Genomic DNA, 18,874 nt, shown 5'->3' on the forward strand with positions numbered 1-18,874 from the left:
AGAAATTTTGTGTTCCGAGTCCAGGTTTGGTCGCTAGTTGTTACTGTCGCGATTTGTTGCTGACAAAACAGTACGGCTATATCAACATACCGGGAAAACCAGAAAACTTTTCTATCTCCTTGTCAATCATGAATAGGTTTCAGCGCCAGGGCGAGGGCTTTATTTTCAAAATATTCCTCTCAGAATCAGCACCACACTCTAATTAATTTGGATTTCATAGTGCTGATGAAACGCGTCCTCGATTGTTAAACAAATCGTTGGCTTAGCAAAGTTTCTATAAAAAATCAAGACAGCTACTAGCTACTCGATTTTCAGCATAGATATGAATCACGTTTAAAATGTTGTCTTAGCATTTTCATTTGCTTTTCGGAAAATCATGTAGAGTGCCAAGCAGATATTAGTCTGGATCGTCATCGATGTGCATAAGTCAAATATTTTCCTGCTCAAAAACTAATCGCAAAGCAATTTGCTTTTACTCGTGCCCTCCACTCTCATCAAAGTGGAAAAGCAATTAAAATGTAAAAAGGCGACTCCAACGCAAATTTATAAACAAGCAGAGGTCCAAAGTCCAAATTAAAATTGAGAGGGGTGGGAAAATATAAAATAAGTGCCCTCGGTCCTGATTCCAGGAGATTTGTTGTGTGCACACGGGAAATTAATTTGATTTCCGGCTAGGCGGCGGATTTTGGATTATTTGCGGCTGGATGAACTCACTTGCGAAGGAGAGAAAGCAATCGCACACTTGGCTCTCCCAGCGGGCCCAAGCACAAACTTTGGTCTGAACATACTATTGAGCGAAACGGCCAAGAATAAGAGAGATAAAGGCTAGACGAGAGTATTAACATTGTCTCTCCCAATAAAGAATAGAGTGAGACAACAAACGGAGAATCAGAGTTAATATTTTGCAGTGGCTTGTCTGATTCGACTCTCTTTCTTTAAATCTTTATATTTTCAACGGCGACTAATTTTGATTAGGGGCATTGCCGAAGCTATTTTACACCCCAGAAAATTTCACCCTTCGATGGTTGCAAACGTATGTAATTTATAAGAAATCAAAAACGCTCAAACGATTACGTAACAGAATTACGAAGTTAAATTTCTCATACGGCTTATGTTTCAAATTTCAAATAATTAAATTTTCTAACAGACACAATTATTTTTGATAATATTGTACGATAACAATATAATCGGAAATATTCAGACTTTCAACAATTTTACAAAGACCATAAATTATTGGGATTAGTTATGTAGACCTTTAAATTTAGATTTTTAAATCTTAATAAATTTTACACCAATCGATTTAATGTGAAAACTTATTTAGTGGGCATGCAAATCAATATTCATTTTTTCCAATGAGTGCTATAAAAAACTTGAATTGCAGCACGAGGAGTGTGCGCTTGGAAGACGATATCATTGCAAATAACTTTTTGTCAGTCCGTCCGCGCCTTGGCCAAGGCGGCGGATTAATTAAGGCCGACGATTATGCGCGCAGCACGTGCGCGTCTCGTAATTTTACTGCTGAGCAAATAGGATTAGAGTCGCATGCCCGCTGGGTGAAACAAATTAACGTCTACGATTGTGTGATTTCCGCAAACTGCGAAAAAGTTTTTTGGGTCCCACAAAGTCAAAAGAACACACGCAAGCTTCCAAAGAGCCGCCGAGCTTTGTGCTCTCCGTAAACCAAAGAAAGTTTCGAGCTTCTAGCAAGCCAACAGCGGTTCACTGTCTCGCTTTCAAGTCGAACACTTGTTTCTTAAAATCGTTATTCGCAGTTGCTGCAACGCTTTTAATTATTAGCTAACGACCGCTGCTTTTATTTTTGTGTTGAAACGGCAGTAATAAAAACCAGCAAAGTACGGAAGATTGAAATGCAAAAAAGTAACTATTGTGGTACGAGCTATAAATATATGTTTAGCTTAAAATATTATATAAAAAAATTTGAATGAAATTAACAATATTTTACTTTATTTTCCTTACTATAGTTCCGGCTGTCCACTGCAGCCCTAATTCATGGCACAAACTCACTTTTTGGCAGGGAAGACGAAATAAAGGAGGACGTTCGTTTCAAAAGTATAATTTTTCCGAAATTGGAAAAAATTGACAAAAAAATCAGTGGAGCCGCCCCGAAGCATTAATTTCCCTTTTATAAGCCGTTGTTTTATTTGCTCTCTTTACGTTCTCTTTAATTGGCAAGAAACAATGCGAGAAACAAATAATTTTACAGCTGCTGAGTGGAAATAGAGGTTGCTTCACAAGAAAAATTTCAAGTGAAGAGAGAAAATAATTCTACGTCGGTTATTCGCTTCAAAGCCAGATATTATCGTTTGTCATTGCGCTAACTAGATATGCGTAGTGAGTTTCTGCGTTTGGTTTACTTCTCCGCACGTGCGTGTGATTTGTCATTGCCTTGCCAACCGCATGCTGCATAGTAGCACAAAACAGATGCACCAGACCAATTAAACTCAAATGAACACAGCAACACAAATGAAGCCGTGCAGAAACATTATCTAAAAGTTTATTTCTTGTTACTGGATTACTTATCAACTTTAATTTTTTTATCTAACACTGATTAAAATGGTCTCACTGATCCTCCAAGGGACGTTCACTCTTTCCGACATACGGTGGAAATCTGGTGGCTGAGCGGGAAAATTAAAAGTCCATTCCTCACGCCACCACCGCCAAAAAGCGACGGGAAGAAATTTGCGGCAGATGGCGGCTGAATTGTGCTCAGCCAAGTCTGAATAATTGCGCTTTGTGCTATCAAATGGAGCAAGAAATGTCAGGCGAGCATTTTTTGCGTCCTGCGGCGAAAAAGTTGCTCTTCCAACTTGCATGCTTTGCTCCAACTTCTCGAGGCCGATATTGCAAAAGCAAACGCACACTCGAAATGGATGCAAAAAGTTCTGCGGGAATTGTGTCAAAGTCGTAATTATCGGTGTCCATTTTTCATAGTTAGAAACTCTGCTAACGTTGCAAATATCTTCAATTTATTCGAAAATTTATTCAATCAACGACTTTACGTTTATAGATGCAATCCTCACAATAAAGTTTTATTTAGTCGCAAATTCCGCTATCATAATAGTATGCCGTTCAAAGAAAACTTGTGCACTGTAAATTTCACACGAGTTTACAATTAGTGTCTTTGAGACTGGAAACTCGCTCCGTTAGTGACTCGGGAGAGATCAAAAGATCCATAAATTTACAGACGTGGTTTATTTGCAGACACGAAATTCTCGAAACACACGCGCAGCTCGCGAAGTTTAGCGTTTTGTTATTTTTGGTTCTCCCGCCGGGACAGACAACTGCGCGTGAAAGGTAAACCAAACCATGATGATAGATGGCAAGTTGTTGATTTGAACACATTTCGGCGCGGCGTTTATTGGATGGAAACCACTTTCGGCTTGGCGTGTGCGGAATAAATTATCAGGCGCTAAATAATTTAGCCGCTCCGGAAACGGGAGCATGGAAACTTTAGGCTAGATAGCGATGGAGTATAAACGTCCGGCCTGGCGATAAATTAATTTGGGAACAAGTTAAATCAGACAAATATGTGCGCCTCGGTGCCGCTGCTGATTTGCCCTCCACTCAAATGTGAGCCGCGTTTGTTTTACAGCTATTCACTTGCAGGTGATAAACTTGATTTTATGCCTCCCGCGAACATTGAATATGGTGGCGTGTTCATTTGGAAGTGTGGAAGTACAATTAAACAGCTGAGAACTTTGCCCTGAATTTATTTAATTTAGATAAAGTTGAATTACGGAAATATTTCAAACCGAATTTATTTTATTTATATAGAAAATAGCAAGTAATCAAAATTACAAACGTAGACAATTTAATGCAGTGGCTAAGTTAATAATTTTTTAGTTGAACAGAGATTTCCTCCTTGAAAATCCGTGTAAAAAGCGGAATTTTACGCAATTTAATTGCTTTCAATCAAGGATGGAGTTTTGGGCATGTTAATATTTCCAAGAAGAAATTTAGCGAGTTGGAGGTCATGCAGTCTCTTTATGATAGTACCCAGTAGTGAGAGCAGTCGGGTATACTGGTTTTGCCTGGAATCGGAATGACTAAAACAGGAAAAGGTAAAAAGCTAAAAAATTGACGCCTGAAAATTAACACTAAAACCCAAAAACATGCTAATATTTCAAAGGAAAAAGGCATTTGCCAACAATCCACAAATGAAAATAAATAAATTCATATGCATGCAGCGTTACTTTTGATGAGAACAGCCTTAGAGTTAATGATTTGATTTTGGTTTGAGCTTGTGGATTTAATTTTAAATATCGTGTTATATTGACTTTGATCTGTTTTGACACAATTTCACTGTCCTGTTGCCTAATGTTATGGTTGAGATTAAAAAGTGGAAAAATTAAAAAAAAACAATAATTTTCGGTTATGCAATGTTTTCAAATAAAATATTATCAAACATCACTGACACTGTACTATCCGGCACTCCCTCCATTATCGGGCTAAACCAGTGCTCCCATTTCTGCGTTGTCATAAGTAGTTTTAAATGGTTTGTGATTTAGAACCCTTCTCTCTCTTTTTTTTAATTCTTTGGCATGGATTCTGTTTTGCAGTTACTTTTAATGAGGCCCGAGGGGTTAGTACAGAGACCGAGCGAGACAATTTTCATCCTCAATAATCGTTGTTTATTTACATCTAATTTTAGTCTAGGTTACGAAGCGACAAGAAGCCAATTTTTTACTTTTAGCTGATCCTTATTCAAATACACCTAGAGAACGGCCATTTGTTTAGTAATTAGTCTTGGTCCGTAAAATTCAAAATTTGACAGTTTTTTTCGAGCAGCAAATGATTGTTCTTTAGTGGTTGAAAATGTGACTTTAAGTCGGCAGTTAAGTGCTCAAAGCCGCTCTCTCGCTCACTCTCCTCGGGTTGTTTCTCCGATTAGCAAGTCTGGCGCGGTCGGGATTTTGTCCGCGCGCCAAGCAAGGTGCTTAGCCATTCATGAGATGCGCGTGACCCAGGTTTGACCTTCCGATCGCATGATTTCTCGCGGCGAGCTGCTTTGCAAGTGTGAGTCCATTTTTCAATTCGAGATGCCCGACATGGCCATTCATTTCGACGCGAATTATTGACTCTGACAGCGGCAATCTCCCGTGAATTGCGCCTAAATGATGAATGCAGTCCATAGGAGAAAGCCCAGCAACATGTGGAGAATTGGCCAAGTTTCCCTGAGCTGCATCGATGGATGTACGCAATTTTTATCATTGATCAAGATGTATAGCTTGGATTTCAACAGTTAACCAGCAGTTTGATTCTGGCAGTAACGCAAGAAAAATAATTTATTTTATTGATCCCAACCTTTTTGACAAATCCGATCATAGAGGTTTAGCTAAGAGCCGAAGAGAGCTTTTTTATTTCTTTTACGATTTTGAAGTGTTTGGAAAGGGTCCGGCGCCCACGCAGTCATCCTTTATTAATAATCCCGATCGGTAGAGACATATATTTCTCTCCGCCGCCAGGCGAAAATAGCTCCCTGTATTATTCCTCTCGATGAATAGTTCATGAGATGCCTTGGCGCGTGAATTTTTCCAGCACCACTATCTACTGAAATGAGAACTTTGAACGCGAGAAGAAATCAATTTTCACGCCGTGAAAAACTGCGTTTGGCAGGTTTGGTTTAATTACGACCGAAAACACTAAACTGTCACACTTCGTTTTTCTGTCCTAGAGTTAGGTTCCTCCGAGCGTGAAATTGGCTCATTTCAATTTTGCTCGCGAGCCTGGAAAAACTCAAATAATCTGAACGCTTCTCTCGCCAAGACAAATAAAAAAAAACTGTAAAGCTTGAATTTCGACGACCATCGCGAGTTACTCAAAACGTTATATAAACTCATGTGACAGCCAATCGTAGTGTCTTTTTTCGGTTTAGAAATTTTTCAAAACCATTAGTTGGCCATCTCGACTGTTTGCGTTAACCCCCCCCCCCCCAAAAAAAAAACATAACATTTTGCAAGTTTCTTGGCAACTTGGTTGACTGCGAACTTTGGCCTAGCTCATCTCTGGAAGATTGCTTTAAACCATCGCGCGGCCACTGGTTCGTAAAATGCAATATCGATGTGAGTGCGTGTTTCGAGTCGCAGAGTTTTGGTCCTCAAACAGAACTGATACCGCGCAAACACATTTTGCTTTGATGCGCAAGTTTAAACGAAAGCAAACATTTAGTGTTTGAAAATCTGTTTTCAGAGAAGTTGACTTCATAAAAGCTTTCGAGGCTTAAAGTAGATTCTTAATCTGTTGGTCTTTGCCCAAATGCAAATATTTTCTCAAGATCAGTAAAATTAGGAAGCTTTTCGTAGATTAATTATCGCTTAAAGCGTATTAGCGGATTGGGGTATTTAACAGCTCCCAAAATCGATAAGGAATCACGTGTGGAGGTTAAATTTCGGTTCTGCCTTTGCCTCTGTGGAAAGTCTGGCGCGAGATTAAATTACTCGTCATTAATTAGGCGGTCGCAGGTGGCAGGTGCTGTGACTTTCTCGAAATCCACGCCTACCACACCGGCAAATTGGGCCTAATTTATTCTCAGCGTGCAGGATTAACCGGATCAAATAGAACTTTTGCGCGAAAATGCACTCGGCTTAATTACGCCCCCAACTAATAGCTCCGCGCATAATCCACTGCGTCTCGCCCCCGATAACAAATATGTGTGTGCTTATGCTCTCGGCGATATTTACGAGCTGATCAAATTGCTCAAAATTAACTGTGGAGAGCCGTTTATTGAGTTTCACTGATGCGTGGGGTGTAATTACTGTTCTAATTTTCTCACAATTTATTATTTCAACGCTAAATGATCCAATTAAAATGCTCACTGGATCGAAATTAAAGCCTATATATAGCAACACATATTGACACGTTCATTCGTTTGCTGTCACAACAAAAGAAGAAAGGACCTTGAATAGTATTTATTTATTTTTTGAAATTTCCCAGCGAGGTTATTTAAAATATGCTCGATAAAATGGAAGCAACAAAGAAAATGGCTGAATCCGAAATATTCTCCGTCTTTTGCGAAATTTCATATTGTGCTTTTTTAGCCAGTTGGGAATCTCTCGAGTAAGAAAAGTTTCAGCCGCAAACGCAAACTCCGCCGCATTCCATCTTCATGGCGTTCTTGAGAAAGAAAAGTTTTCGCTGCATTTATTTATTCATGCGTGCGACCTTATGTGTGCATTTCAAAAGACAGCCAAAGTTTGGGCTTCAGACTCTTCCGCTGCGACTTTCTTTTCTTCTGATTTGGACCGTCGGAACGAAAGTGGGAGGAGAAAAAAGGAAAAGGACCGGCCGGGCTTTAATTTGGCGAGTTGGGCAATCACAATCACGACTCCAGCGAGTTGTTTGTTGTTTTTATTGCGCTCCCAGGTCACTTGAACGCGCCGCACACAAATAAATACACACGCACACACCTCTATTCCGCTTTTTGCTTTTCCCCAGTCGTTTCCCGCCGGCGTCGCAGACTTGGAAAAAGCACTCTCGCACTTTGACAACTGCTAATTGATTGTTCCGCCTGTCCAAACTGCTTTTTTCGAGATCTAGAAAAAAATCTACTATCAAATTTCCTATCTATAAGAAAAAGCATGACTTCTTATTTTTAACTTTTAAAATTGTTTTGTTCAATTATGAAAGTTCTCGTGAGAGATAACGTGGTTTTGTAAATGTAAAATTAAATTAGCCTCTAGTTAACGCTAACATGACTTGCACCACAAAAAGACACCCTAGGCTGGTCCTGTTGGTGTTCATTATTGCGATGGAACATAAAATAAACTCATTCTGGCCTGGAGCCGTACTTCTTCGCGTTGGCTGTGCGGAAACGTTTGCGACTCGGCCCTTGGCCAAATTTATGGAACGCACCTCCGGCCCTGCGGAGCTTTTGCTAGCCAAGCCGCCAGTGCACAGGACAACTACGTCGAGCTGACAAAAGCCTTTGTGTGTGTGTTTGGCCTCTCGAAAATTCCAGAATTCTTCCCCTGCTGAAATATCTTCTCAATAAAATCTTGATCAAATAATCTTCCAAATGTTGCTCTGATTTGAGTTCAATCGACAAAATTATAATTCAGTGCGTCGTCACTCAACGAGGTTGCGCATAATGTCGCCCCCCACTGGCATATATGTTGAAGAAAAGCACCAAGCTGTATAAGAATTCATTCCGGCGCAGTTTTGCTCAGCACGATATGTCAAAATATTAATCAACTGTAAAAGCCAAGAAGTGGATATCGTGGAAGATTTTATATTACATAAAATCACAATCCAAAAGATTATGAATATTCGTAGTAGTGAAAATTGTCTGGCTTTCTAAAAATGTTTTTGCATGTAAGGAGTGCAAAAATTCAGATAATTTACGGTCATTCAAATTTCGCACCACATAGATTTTTGCTCATTCCTGCCAAAAATATTTTTTAGCCATTTCGAGCAAGAAAAGTTGAAAAAGATACAAGTGATTAATTGCTGTGGTCAGCTTGCCAAGTTAGAGCCGCGGTGATTTAGTAAATGCGATTTTTCAAAGAACGTTTTTATGTTCTTCGCGGAAAATTGAAAATATGGCTTCAAATATCCTCATTGATTTAATGAATTGTTTTAATACAGTACACCTGTTTCGGTGTGTCCTTGTAGGTTCAATATTGCACACAAAAATAAAATTTACCAATTGGAATTGTTAGCTGCAATCAATAACGATTGTTGCAATCTAAACAACACGCCAACATTTCAAACTAACAAAATTAAAGATTACTAAATATGGAAATTGTTCAACTTTACCTGTCGCACATGCCACCGAAGAAACTGAAAGCGATCATGCTTGATTGCTCATTTTCGTAGAGCATGACGTAATACAATGCCGAAAGTGTGTATTACAATTTTATTTTATAACTGTTAAAACATAATGAAATAACGAATTCAGCTACTTCTAACTCTTTCGGTCGCCAACTCTTTTCCGTTTTGTAGACCTTCGCTGGAAACAGCTTTTCTGGTATCTGCTCAGCTACAAATTGAAACGGAAAACGACACAAACAAGTGTTTGCAGCCGGGCAGTGGGTCTGTGATGAGAATGCAACTTGGGCCGTGCAAAATGGGTGCGACACGAGCTGAAAGCAAAGCGAGCACTTGATCGTTGGATCACGTCCAAATGCCTCGCCGGCCGCCCTTTCTGCAGCCAGGGTGAAATAAATCTTGGCCCGGATTAACCGCAAAGCGCAACTCTATGAGCTTTGCTCCTTATTATCGTATCAGCCGCCAGCGCGTTATTTTAGCCCAAACTTTATTGCAAAAGGCACTTGAAATTTGCCATCAAATGCAAGGAAAAGAGCCTCAATTCTCCTTTTTCATTTTCAAGCTTTTGGTAGGAAAAACCTGAACTTTAAAATTGATTGTAAATTTTCACTGTAAAGTTCAAAGAGGGTTTGTAATTGAAGTTCACCTTCCTAATTGAAATTTCATCTCTTTCCCATGTGTGCTATATTCATTTGTTTATTTTTTCCATTTCTGTGTTTGCCGTTTTCAAGAGTCTTGATTTGAATTGCAAATGGCAGCTGGTGTGTGATGAACTGTGTGTGGCAGATGCTGATCTTCAACGTGGTGAAGGGTCCGTTCGTTGAGGAGTTCTACCAGTGCGTCACCCACGGGACGTACACCAAGAAGTGGCAGGAGCAGACCTATACCATGATGAGTTTCGTGCTCATGTTCGTGTTGCCGCTGTCGGTGCTCGTGTGCACCTACTTCAGCACAGTCTTCACCATTGCACGTGAGTACAACAGCCCAAACCTTTTAACTCACTCCACAAATGGACACACAAATACTTTTGAGATAGAAGCTTTTTTGGTCGAATGGATGATCGACACTAAGTGCATGAAAGTGATTTTCCGTCACCCGATAAAACTTTCAAACCCCAATCAGAAAATTGCGATTCAAATGAAATGTTCATATATTCAAAACGATTAAAAAAATGAAAACATATTATGCCAAATTAAAGAATGTGCACTCTCTGTTGGTTACATTAAATTGCGTTTGAGAGCAAGATATTTTAATTTTGACTAAAATATTTTGCGATAAAACCGGCTTAAAAGTTTGCATGTTAATGTAGCGGCGGATACCGTCTCTTTATTGAAAATCAGGATTTATTTTGCCAGGAGGCAAATTGACCTCGTAATTTGCACACCATTTGATAGATCGTGAAGAAAGGAATTAAAATCAAGCAAAAAATCATTGGCAAATAGTTTAATTTTTCGAGGAATTAAGCAAAATGCTGAAATTTGACTTAATTGGCCCTGATTTCGTTATTAGCTATAATAGAGATAAACTGTTGCTAAATTTCACGGGCAGTAAACTCAATTAACTACTTGCTATATAGACAACAATGCAAAATAATTCTCTTATTTCTTGGCCTGTAAAGCTTTATTCACTTATCTTTTCTTGTTTTGCCAATGCATAAAATAATCAACATTCAAATCGGTAAATTTTTTGTCCAAATTGAGTGTAAATTAAAGATCAAATTTATATAATTCATTCAATGTTTGGTGTATCGCTCTTTTAGCTTTTACTTGTTAAATCCAGCGTCTTTTGGGGCTTGGAATATAATGAGATCTAATGTGAAAAATACGTGCAATCCATTGCTGTGGTCGGCTTTGCCCCTGAAAATGCGAATTTTCCTACGTACAATTTACTACAGTTTGTACTCATTCATCGAGATTGTGTTTAAATTAAACGAATTAAACTAAAAATCACTAATATTTCAAGCCTCATGTTGCAGTTATTTCTCTCGGATTTCCATTGGTGTGTAATTTCGTAATTGGACATTGCTTCTCACTGAAAACAGGCCAGCATGATGGAGCATTGAATAAATAACATTTGAGATAGGCTTTAATAACACACCTCTAAGAAGTTCCTTGATACCGGCAAAACAATAATTGGGATGACATATAAACTAAATATCTGCGTGCAGCGCGCGTCATGCACGGTCAGAACCCTCGTTAGAACTGCGTCGTTTGCAGAAGCAGGCAATGAGAGCAGAACTGCTCGTGTGTGCGGTTACTTTACACTCATGTTGGTAAGCGAAGAAACTTACTTAGTTCTAACATGGAACTACAGCTTTCATTACGCGCTCGGAGGTCAAACCTCGAGATATAAGCGGTCTGTTTCATATCCTCCTTGCTCGCGCGTCACAAACTCATTTGATTGGGGGAGCAGAAATTGAATACACTCGGAGCACAGAAATGAAATTCGAAACGGCTTGTTTTGCCTGAAAACATTTTCGACGAGGTGGTGCCGGCGTTGGCAGTGCGTGTGGGCGCACTTTATCATTTATGGCTTGCGGCGATGGAAAATCAATCGGAAAAAATGGTGCGATAAAATAGGATGTCGCCGCGTGTGGCATATCGCCGTCGAAACAAGGTTAAAAAGGGCGTCACGGTCGTGGGAAATTGCATTTCCGATCTTAGTTGGGCAATTAGAAGCCCGAGCTGATCGTAACATTACCTATGAGGATAAACAAAATTTTTAAACCGCGAGTATCTCTGCTCGTGCGGTATTCATGACCGCCGGAAATTGGGTTTGAATCGTAAATTCGGCCCAGCTTTCCCACCTGAAAGCTTCTCAATCTCCCGGCTTTCGTGCCACCAGGGATGCAGTAAATAATGCATGTACAGTTCGAGGAAATATAAGAATATATCAGGCTCTTTCGGTCAACAGGAAAAGACGCTGGAGACGATAGTTCGCATTTTTTTTAAACTGCATGAAGAAGTTTGAACGTCGTTTGCATCAAAGTAGATTAATAAAAATCTAACTCCCATGGATATATAAATAGAGTTGTGTTGCAATACGAGCAGTTTTGACAGCTCTCTCTTTCCTCCGTTTGAATCATTTAAATTTTTACTTTTGATTCCATTTTCAGAATTTAATTAATTATTCTTGCCCACCTTTTCGAATCATTTTACTGCCAGTGCTGCCATTTGACCTTATAGGGTTGGGAGTGCAGCCTATTCGGGTCTAATGGCTTTCTCTGCTCCAGTCGGGAATCAAGTCGAGCGGAAAAATGACTGCCTCCTGTCGTGCGGCGCGTGCAAACGCTTTCCTCGACCAGATTAGCCGAATTTTTCCTCCAGCCAGCCAATTAGACCGCCGCACGACCCGTCTTTTTTAAGACGCCGATTTTTTATTTTGCGGAAATTCCATTCTGATCACACTTCATTATTGATTTAGATATTAAATCGAGTTCTTTGAGGCGTAAATCAGCGCATAATTCAATTCTGTGGTGTAAACCAAATTTAAATCGGCTGGTTTGTTTTGCTATTAAAAAAATAATCCTTTTCGAAGAGTAAATAAAGCTTTTGTATTTTCAGATGTATTATCACAAATTTTCCGCTGCTTGTCATAGCATGTCATGCCGCGAGGGTTTCCAGTTTCGAAAATTCTGTTTGAACAATACGAGGCGTCAGTGAGCACTTGCTCGGATAAATTAATTCCGAGGTATGCATCCGAATATCCTCAAACATAATATAAGCTGCTCTCTCCGTTTGTTTGAGCAGACGGAGGAAGGAATTTCGCGGGTCGCTAAGCGCGTATTCAATCCTGAATTCTATTCCTTCCCAGGCCTCAAACTTAAAGGGATATGTTGTGCCAACTAATTATTTGTTTTCAATTAAAAAAATTGTCACAAACAAAATGGCTTCATTTCAAAGGCTCTGCAAAGATTTGAAAACATCTAGCGAGCTGTAGGGAAAACAAGATTTTGCTAATTGAGTTTGTCAAGGGAGGACGGAAGGAGCTTCGTCTTCCTGGAATGAAAATTTTCGTATTACTATAGTAAGAGCAAGTTTTCGCACGAGAGGAAATTCCAACTGGAAAACAAAGCCGCAACCTGCGCAGACTCTTTTTATTCTGCGCGTCAGTCAGCGTCTGCCTCCGCTGTGAAATTATTTTCCAAATTACACTCCACGGCGCGAGTCGGAAAATGTGCCTCCGCTGCGCAAATGACAGCCGTAAAGAAGCAAATTTTCCGAAAATGCGTGCATGTGGCGTCGCGCAAGGTGAAAAATTCATTTGTCGCGCAATCGACACGAGGTCACGCAGAGGCAGCTGACGCCCTCTTTCTGGGCCATCGACACAAACAACTGAATTATTCATCAGTCTGTGTTTCTACTTGTTGCTTGCATCTCGATTCGAGCGCGAAGTTTCGTCGCGCCAAGGGTGATCTGCCGAATTGATAAATCCGATTACTAAGTGACAAATTGATTTGCTTTTCAGCTGACCTGATTCCACTCCAATCTAAACCTGACGCTTCTATTTTCATGATTTGCAAAAATATTAATTTTTAAAAATCAACATTTATAACCTATAAAAAATAACAAAATGTATAAAACAGGATAGGATTTTGGATTAGTACTGCAGATTATTCTGAATCACAGGCAGTTGAAAACGATCAATTGCGATAATTTCTTATCACAAATAAACGAGAGAAGTAATGACAAAATATTGCTAAACCCATCCTTTATTCCCTTTGCAACAAAAATTCACGAGACCAAAATTTACTCTGCTTCCTGAATATCTAAAATCAAGAAGGAAAATTTAAGTGTACCTCATTGAAGGTTCTGCTGCCCTATCAAAGAAAATTTTACTCCTTGAAAAAAAAAATCCATTCTGGAGTTTCATTAAAAAAATACAGTTACACGCTCAAGCAATTCTTACGCAAGAAATATTTTGTGTGTTATATTTCCATTTTCTGTTTTATAGTTCATTCATTCATTCGTGAAAGAATTTAATAAGACAAACATTAAAGAACCTGCTTGGCTAAGTAAAAATCAAAGAGATATATTGATTTTACTTCAAGGAAAATAATGGTATTTAAAACAGATGTTTTGAAACGAATCAAGTAAATCGAAATTGCGCAGTTGTGCTCAGCTCCAACGAGGAGTGATAATAAGAAATATTTTGCATTGTGTGCTCTGACGTGCGCGGAATTTTGTCGTCGGTGGAGACGCATTGGGAGCAGTAAAAGTCGCGCAGAGTTGATCCTGGGCGCTGATTAGAATGAATTGCCTCCGGCGAAGGACGCTCACTTCTATGCAACTCGGCCGACTCGCGAGCCACGCGTGTTGCATACCCCAGACGCCTCGTAAACTTTATTTTTGAATTTTCTGCGCCGATGTGCGACGATCCGAAGAGCGCGAATGAATAATTTAATCGTCTCCGCATTCACAGGGAAAATGTAACGGAAACACAAACGACCGGCCTTCGATTCTCAGAGAGCACTCCGTAAAAGTCAATTGGTCTTGTTTGTCACTGGTCATGAATTATTTCACTGTCTCTTTTATTTAAACAGAAAAAAACACTGTGAACTCTGGAGGTATAGCATTCAATATTGCCAATTTTCTACCACAAACATTTATATTCTTGCACATCCTTGAAACCCCATTTCAGTGTTACAAGAAGAAAAATAATTGGTTTTTTACATCCGATCCAGTCCCAAAATTATATTTTTCCATGAACCTGGTTATATTTGTACAGCGAAACTGCATCAGATCGGTGTTCGTAGGCGGATTCCTGGAACAATCGAATTTCTTTCTGCGAAAGCTGATTATTCTTGGTATTTTTGGTAAGAGTATATAGGCGCAAACGTCGGATGTCGAGAGATATATTACTATTGGTTTTCTGCCCGCCTGTCATTGTCGACGAACGGAGATGATTGGGAGTGATGAGATGATTGGAGACGAGCGGAAATGCTTTCCAGGATCACCCTCTCCGTGTATACCCAAACAATGTGCGCGCTGCTAAATATTTCATGAGTAAATCCAATATAAGGCGATCAGTGTGCGGCCGCAAATGTATAAATCTGTGCTGGCTTGCCAATATTTTTCCTATGCCGATCGATGGACCAAGCGAAATCGTATACTTACAAGCAGCAAGTCGCCTGGAAAACTCATTCTTCGCGGCCAACCACAATGTTTTCCTTGCATCCGCCACGCCGACCATAGAACGTAGCAATTTTCCGGGCTATAGTCCCACCGCGAAAACGTATCAAACCTGATCCGTGGCGGTCGCAATTCTCGCTTGTGTGCGTCGACCAGCTTTCAACGCCAAACTGAGATTTGATAAATGGATTCTTGGCGTAGTAAAGAAACTTGATTACGTCGTCAGTGACACCATGATCTAATTCTTACCGCATTGTTTAAAGAACGTGTTACAATTTTCCCGCGTCAAAAATGATTTTGTAGGAGAAATTTTAGACAGTTAACATTTTATTGGCTATTGACATAGTTCACCTCCATACCGTGCCATCCAATTACAAATACAATCAAAATACAGAAAAGTGTCCACAAGTTGTTCACAAAAGCACACGAGAGCATAGTATTATTTATGATACACATAAAACCTTCTCTATGATGTAAAGCACTGTGACAGCGACGATTGCGAGTATAACAAAGGATTGAATTTAAATTTTTGCTTTGAATGTTGTGCGATGTTTGCAACACTCAAATTTGTGTTTAATTTTGAGCAAACGCCACAGCGAAAAGCTCCCTTGACGGACTAATAAACTCTTTGACACTGGGCTCTAGACACGAGCAGATTTTTTTCCATGAATCATTGTCGAAAAGAGTCACTTATTTTATTCACTTTCTCACCATGCATTTGCTTCGTTAGGCGTAAAATTGGTCAGTTTCTTTTACTTTCAAGAAATTTAATTTCCAAATTTCAAGTAAAAATAAAATCAAAGCTCAGCATTTAAACGACATGGTGGTATAAATTTGAGACTCTTTGTGAGTAAAAAATAGCGGTTATTCATGAAAGCTATTTGCACGTGGACAATAAATATGCGCAGCCGAACAGGTTCTCTTTTCTATAGGGACGTGCGTGAGGTGAATAGGTAAAAATTCAATAAATACCATGCGTGCGACGAGCAAATTTTCACAGAGAATTTTCCGAGCGTGTCTGGGTGATTTTAGCTAATCTCCAAACATGTTTTTGTTAGGCCCTATTTTGCTGAAAATGAGCCAATGTCTGATTATATTAAACGTAAAAAAGACGTTCTGGAAATAGTTTAATATTAAATAAAGCTAAATAAAATTCATGGAAAGACTGGATTGTATGAGCAATATAGGAAATCCCCGTCAGCTAAACTCGATACGCTAATTAATAATTGTTTGAACAGCAAATCGATCAATTTATTCTGTTTAAAGCTTGAACGCATAAACACGATACTAAATTCATCTTCGTTTGTATTCCAATCACTGTTTTTATAACTGTTTGGGCGCTCTTTTCCTGATTTATTTGATGCAAATAGAAACAAACCCAGTTAGGGATGGATATGTATTTTTCAGAGAGGCAATAAAACCGCACCTGCGCCGCACCGATTTCACAATTTGTGCCGCTTCTGGCCCGGAAAGTGATTCGATTGCTTTTTATTTTCCATGCGGGTGCTTTAATTGAGTCGCTGCTCCTCCGATCCAACCACAAATGCGGCACTGCTTTCGGTTTGAGCGGCCAAATTAGTGGCTATTTCGAAATTAGTCCAACTCCCTTCTGGGGTCTGTGCCGCCCAAGAGGGAAAATTTTCTTTGAAGGCAACTTGTTAGCGAGTGCGGGAGGATCCTCTTGGGGCCCAAACCCTGCCGGGGTTAATAAAAGAGAAAGGGAGGTGTCGGCGAAAGCGATACAAGCGCGCTGGAAATCATCTCGACCGGCTTTTCCGGCTTGTTGGGCCTCTCCATTCTTATCAACAATTGCGGCGCGAGCGATCGAATGAAAATTCTGACCATGTTTTTCCTACAGCTCTTCTATTTTGATAAAAAAAACGGAACTTCTGAAGAGTTGGCTTGCGTGTTTATGGTGAGACACTATAGTTAGCACAATATTTGGAAGAAGTTTGCGTAGCTGCCTGAGTATAAAATATTTGTTTAGTAAAAGTTTTATAATATTCACGCAAATAGTTAGCTGTCCGAAACCGAAGTAGTGTTCTTACATTCTAAGCCAAATTTATTTATTTTATTTTATTTTCTTAATATAGATAAAAAGTTTGGGTTGTGTTTTCTGCACTGCTAAGAGGGAACATTACCGAAAAAACCTCGTCTTATGTGTAAATTATTGAAAATTTCTTCTTTGTTGAATATGTAGCGCAAGACTAAACTTAATTCTCATTTCCATATTTAGGGCGTGATTACTTTGCTTTTAATGAAAGAATGTTAACGGTACATCTCGTCAAAATTCAACAATTTTTATTAAAATGTGAAGCATTTTCCGTACAAATCACGCCGAACTGTTGGTTAGAAACAAACTCCATATACATATTAAGGCTATTCCGGCTTGTTGGACATCTCCATTCTTACCAACTATAGCGGCGCGAGCGATCGAATGAAAATTTTGTCCATGTTTTCATGGATCCAACAGCTCTTGTATTTTGATAATATAAAAAACAAGTTCTGGGGAGTTGGCTTACGTGTTTATGGTGAGACACTAATCAGCACAATATTTGGAAGAAGTTTGAGTAGCTAGCTGCCTGAGCATGTTTGTTGAGTTAAGCACGCAAGAGGAGAACACACAAGAGGGTTTTATTTATCCACTTTATTTAAAAAATAAGCTTTCCGAAACTTAGTTCTATGCCAAACTATTTTCCCAAATATAGATAAAAAATTTGGGTTGTTTTTTGAGGGAAAATTACCGAAAAAAACTCGTCTTATATCTGATACAGGAGAAAGTAAATTATTCTTGAAAATTTCTTCTTCGTTGAAAATGTAGCGCCTTAATTCTCATTTCCATATTTAGTTTCAAAGTAATCTTTATTATGTTTCTGCAGGGCTATTTTGCCCCATACATTGCCATATCCAGACAAAATAAATTCAGTTTAAACACAATTGTCGCTGAGGCATGTTTACTTTGCGTATTGAAAAATTATCTACGGGTGTTAGAAGTGAGCCCTCTTACTAAAGTTTGAAATGAAACCTCCAATACTGTGCGCATACTGCTTTGTTCTCAAATAAAAACAGTCGGTCTCGGAGAGAGCAGTTGGGCCCTATATAGTTGCTGCAAAGTTACTCCTCTGACTTTACTTTTGTGCAGAAGAGTGTCTACGTCTAAACACTTGAACCGAGCATTTTCCCATCAAGATTAATCATTGTTGGTGCTTTCTCCACTCGAAGCTGCCAGACGAGTATTTAATTGGACCGGAGGAGAAGTTTGTCTTCTCATTAAATCACACACACACTGACTGTGTTCCTATCTCTCGATCAGCTTGATTGCAAACTTGGCACTCTCGCCGCTCTCACTTTGCTCTCTTCGCCATTGCGAATTCCGCCTCGCTCCAAGAAATTTCTGCACATGGAATAGAATCGAACTCGCCTCAGGGAAGGATGCTTCACTTTTTAACTGATTTCATCGTCAATTATTCAGCTGCATCTCTACTTTTAAGCCCCTCTTCCTCTATTAGAATTATTATATTTTTCACTTGTGTAAAATAAGCCCTTCTTGTGCACTTCTTGGCTGAAAGCTGCATAATTGCGTTTGAAATGCTTTTTGAACCGGAGAATCTGTTCAATCTGGGTCACGAGAATTCACAGTACAGAGGATAACTAAGTTTCCGCTCTTGAAATTTTGCTACTTTGATGTAGTAAAGTGCACCTTAGACAAGAGTTGCATTTAATAGCACCCATCTGTTGTCTTCGTTTGGCAGAAGGAAATCGAACGGCGTGTGCTAATCCTCGCACGAATTCGGCTGCGTGAACCACCGTTGTTTGATTTGGGCAATAGGGGCAGCAGTCGAAACGCAATTTGCCATGGGGGACGTATGCACGGGCGCAGCAGGCTAATTGGATTGCGTTCGTCCAAACGGCAGCTGGCCTGTGCAGGATTTATTCGAGTCGTTACTGTCTGTTGC

The 18,874-nt window shown here is 39.5% G+C and overlaps 1 protein-coding gene across 1 annotated transcript in view; it reads left to right on the top strand.

Annotated features, from left to right (window-relative positions):
- The window catches only part of CrzR (corazonin receptor), a 37,217-nt gene that overhangs the window by 8,529 nt on the left and 9,814 nt on the right, over positions 1 to 18,874 (top strand). The window contains exon 4 of the mRNA XM_065493885.1: positions 9,574 to 9,757. Coding sequence (XP_065349957.1) covers positions 9,574 to 9,757 — 184 coding nt within the window. The remainder of the gene's footprint in view (positions 1 to 9,573; positions 9,758 to 18,874) is intronic.

This window comes from Cloeon dipterum, chromosome X, assembly GCF_949628265.1.
Source record: "Cloeon dipterum chromosome X, ieCloDipt1.1, whole genome shotgun sequence".
NCBI classification, from domain to species: Eukaryota; Metazoa; Arthropoda; class Insecta; order Ephemeroptera; family Baetidae; genus Cloeon; species Cloeon dipterum.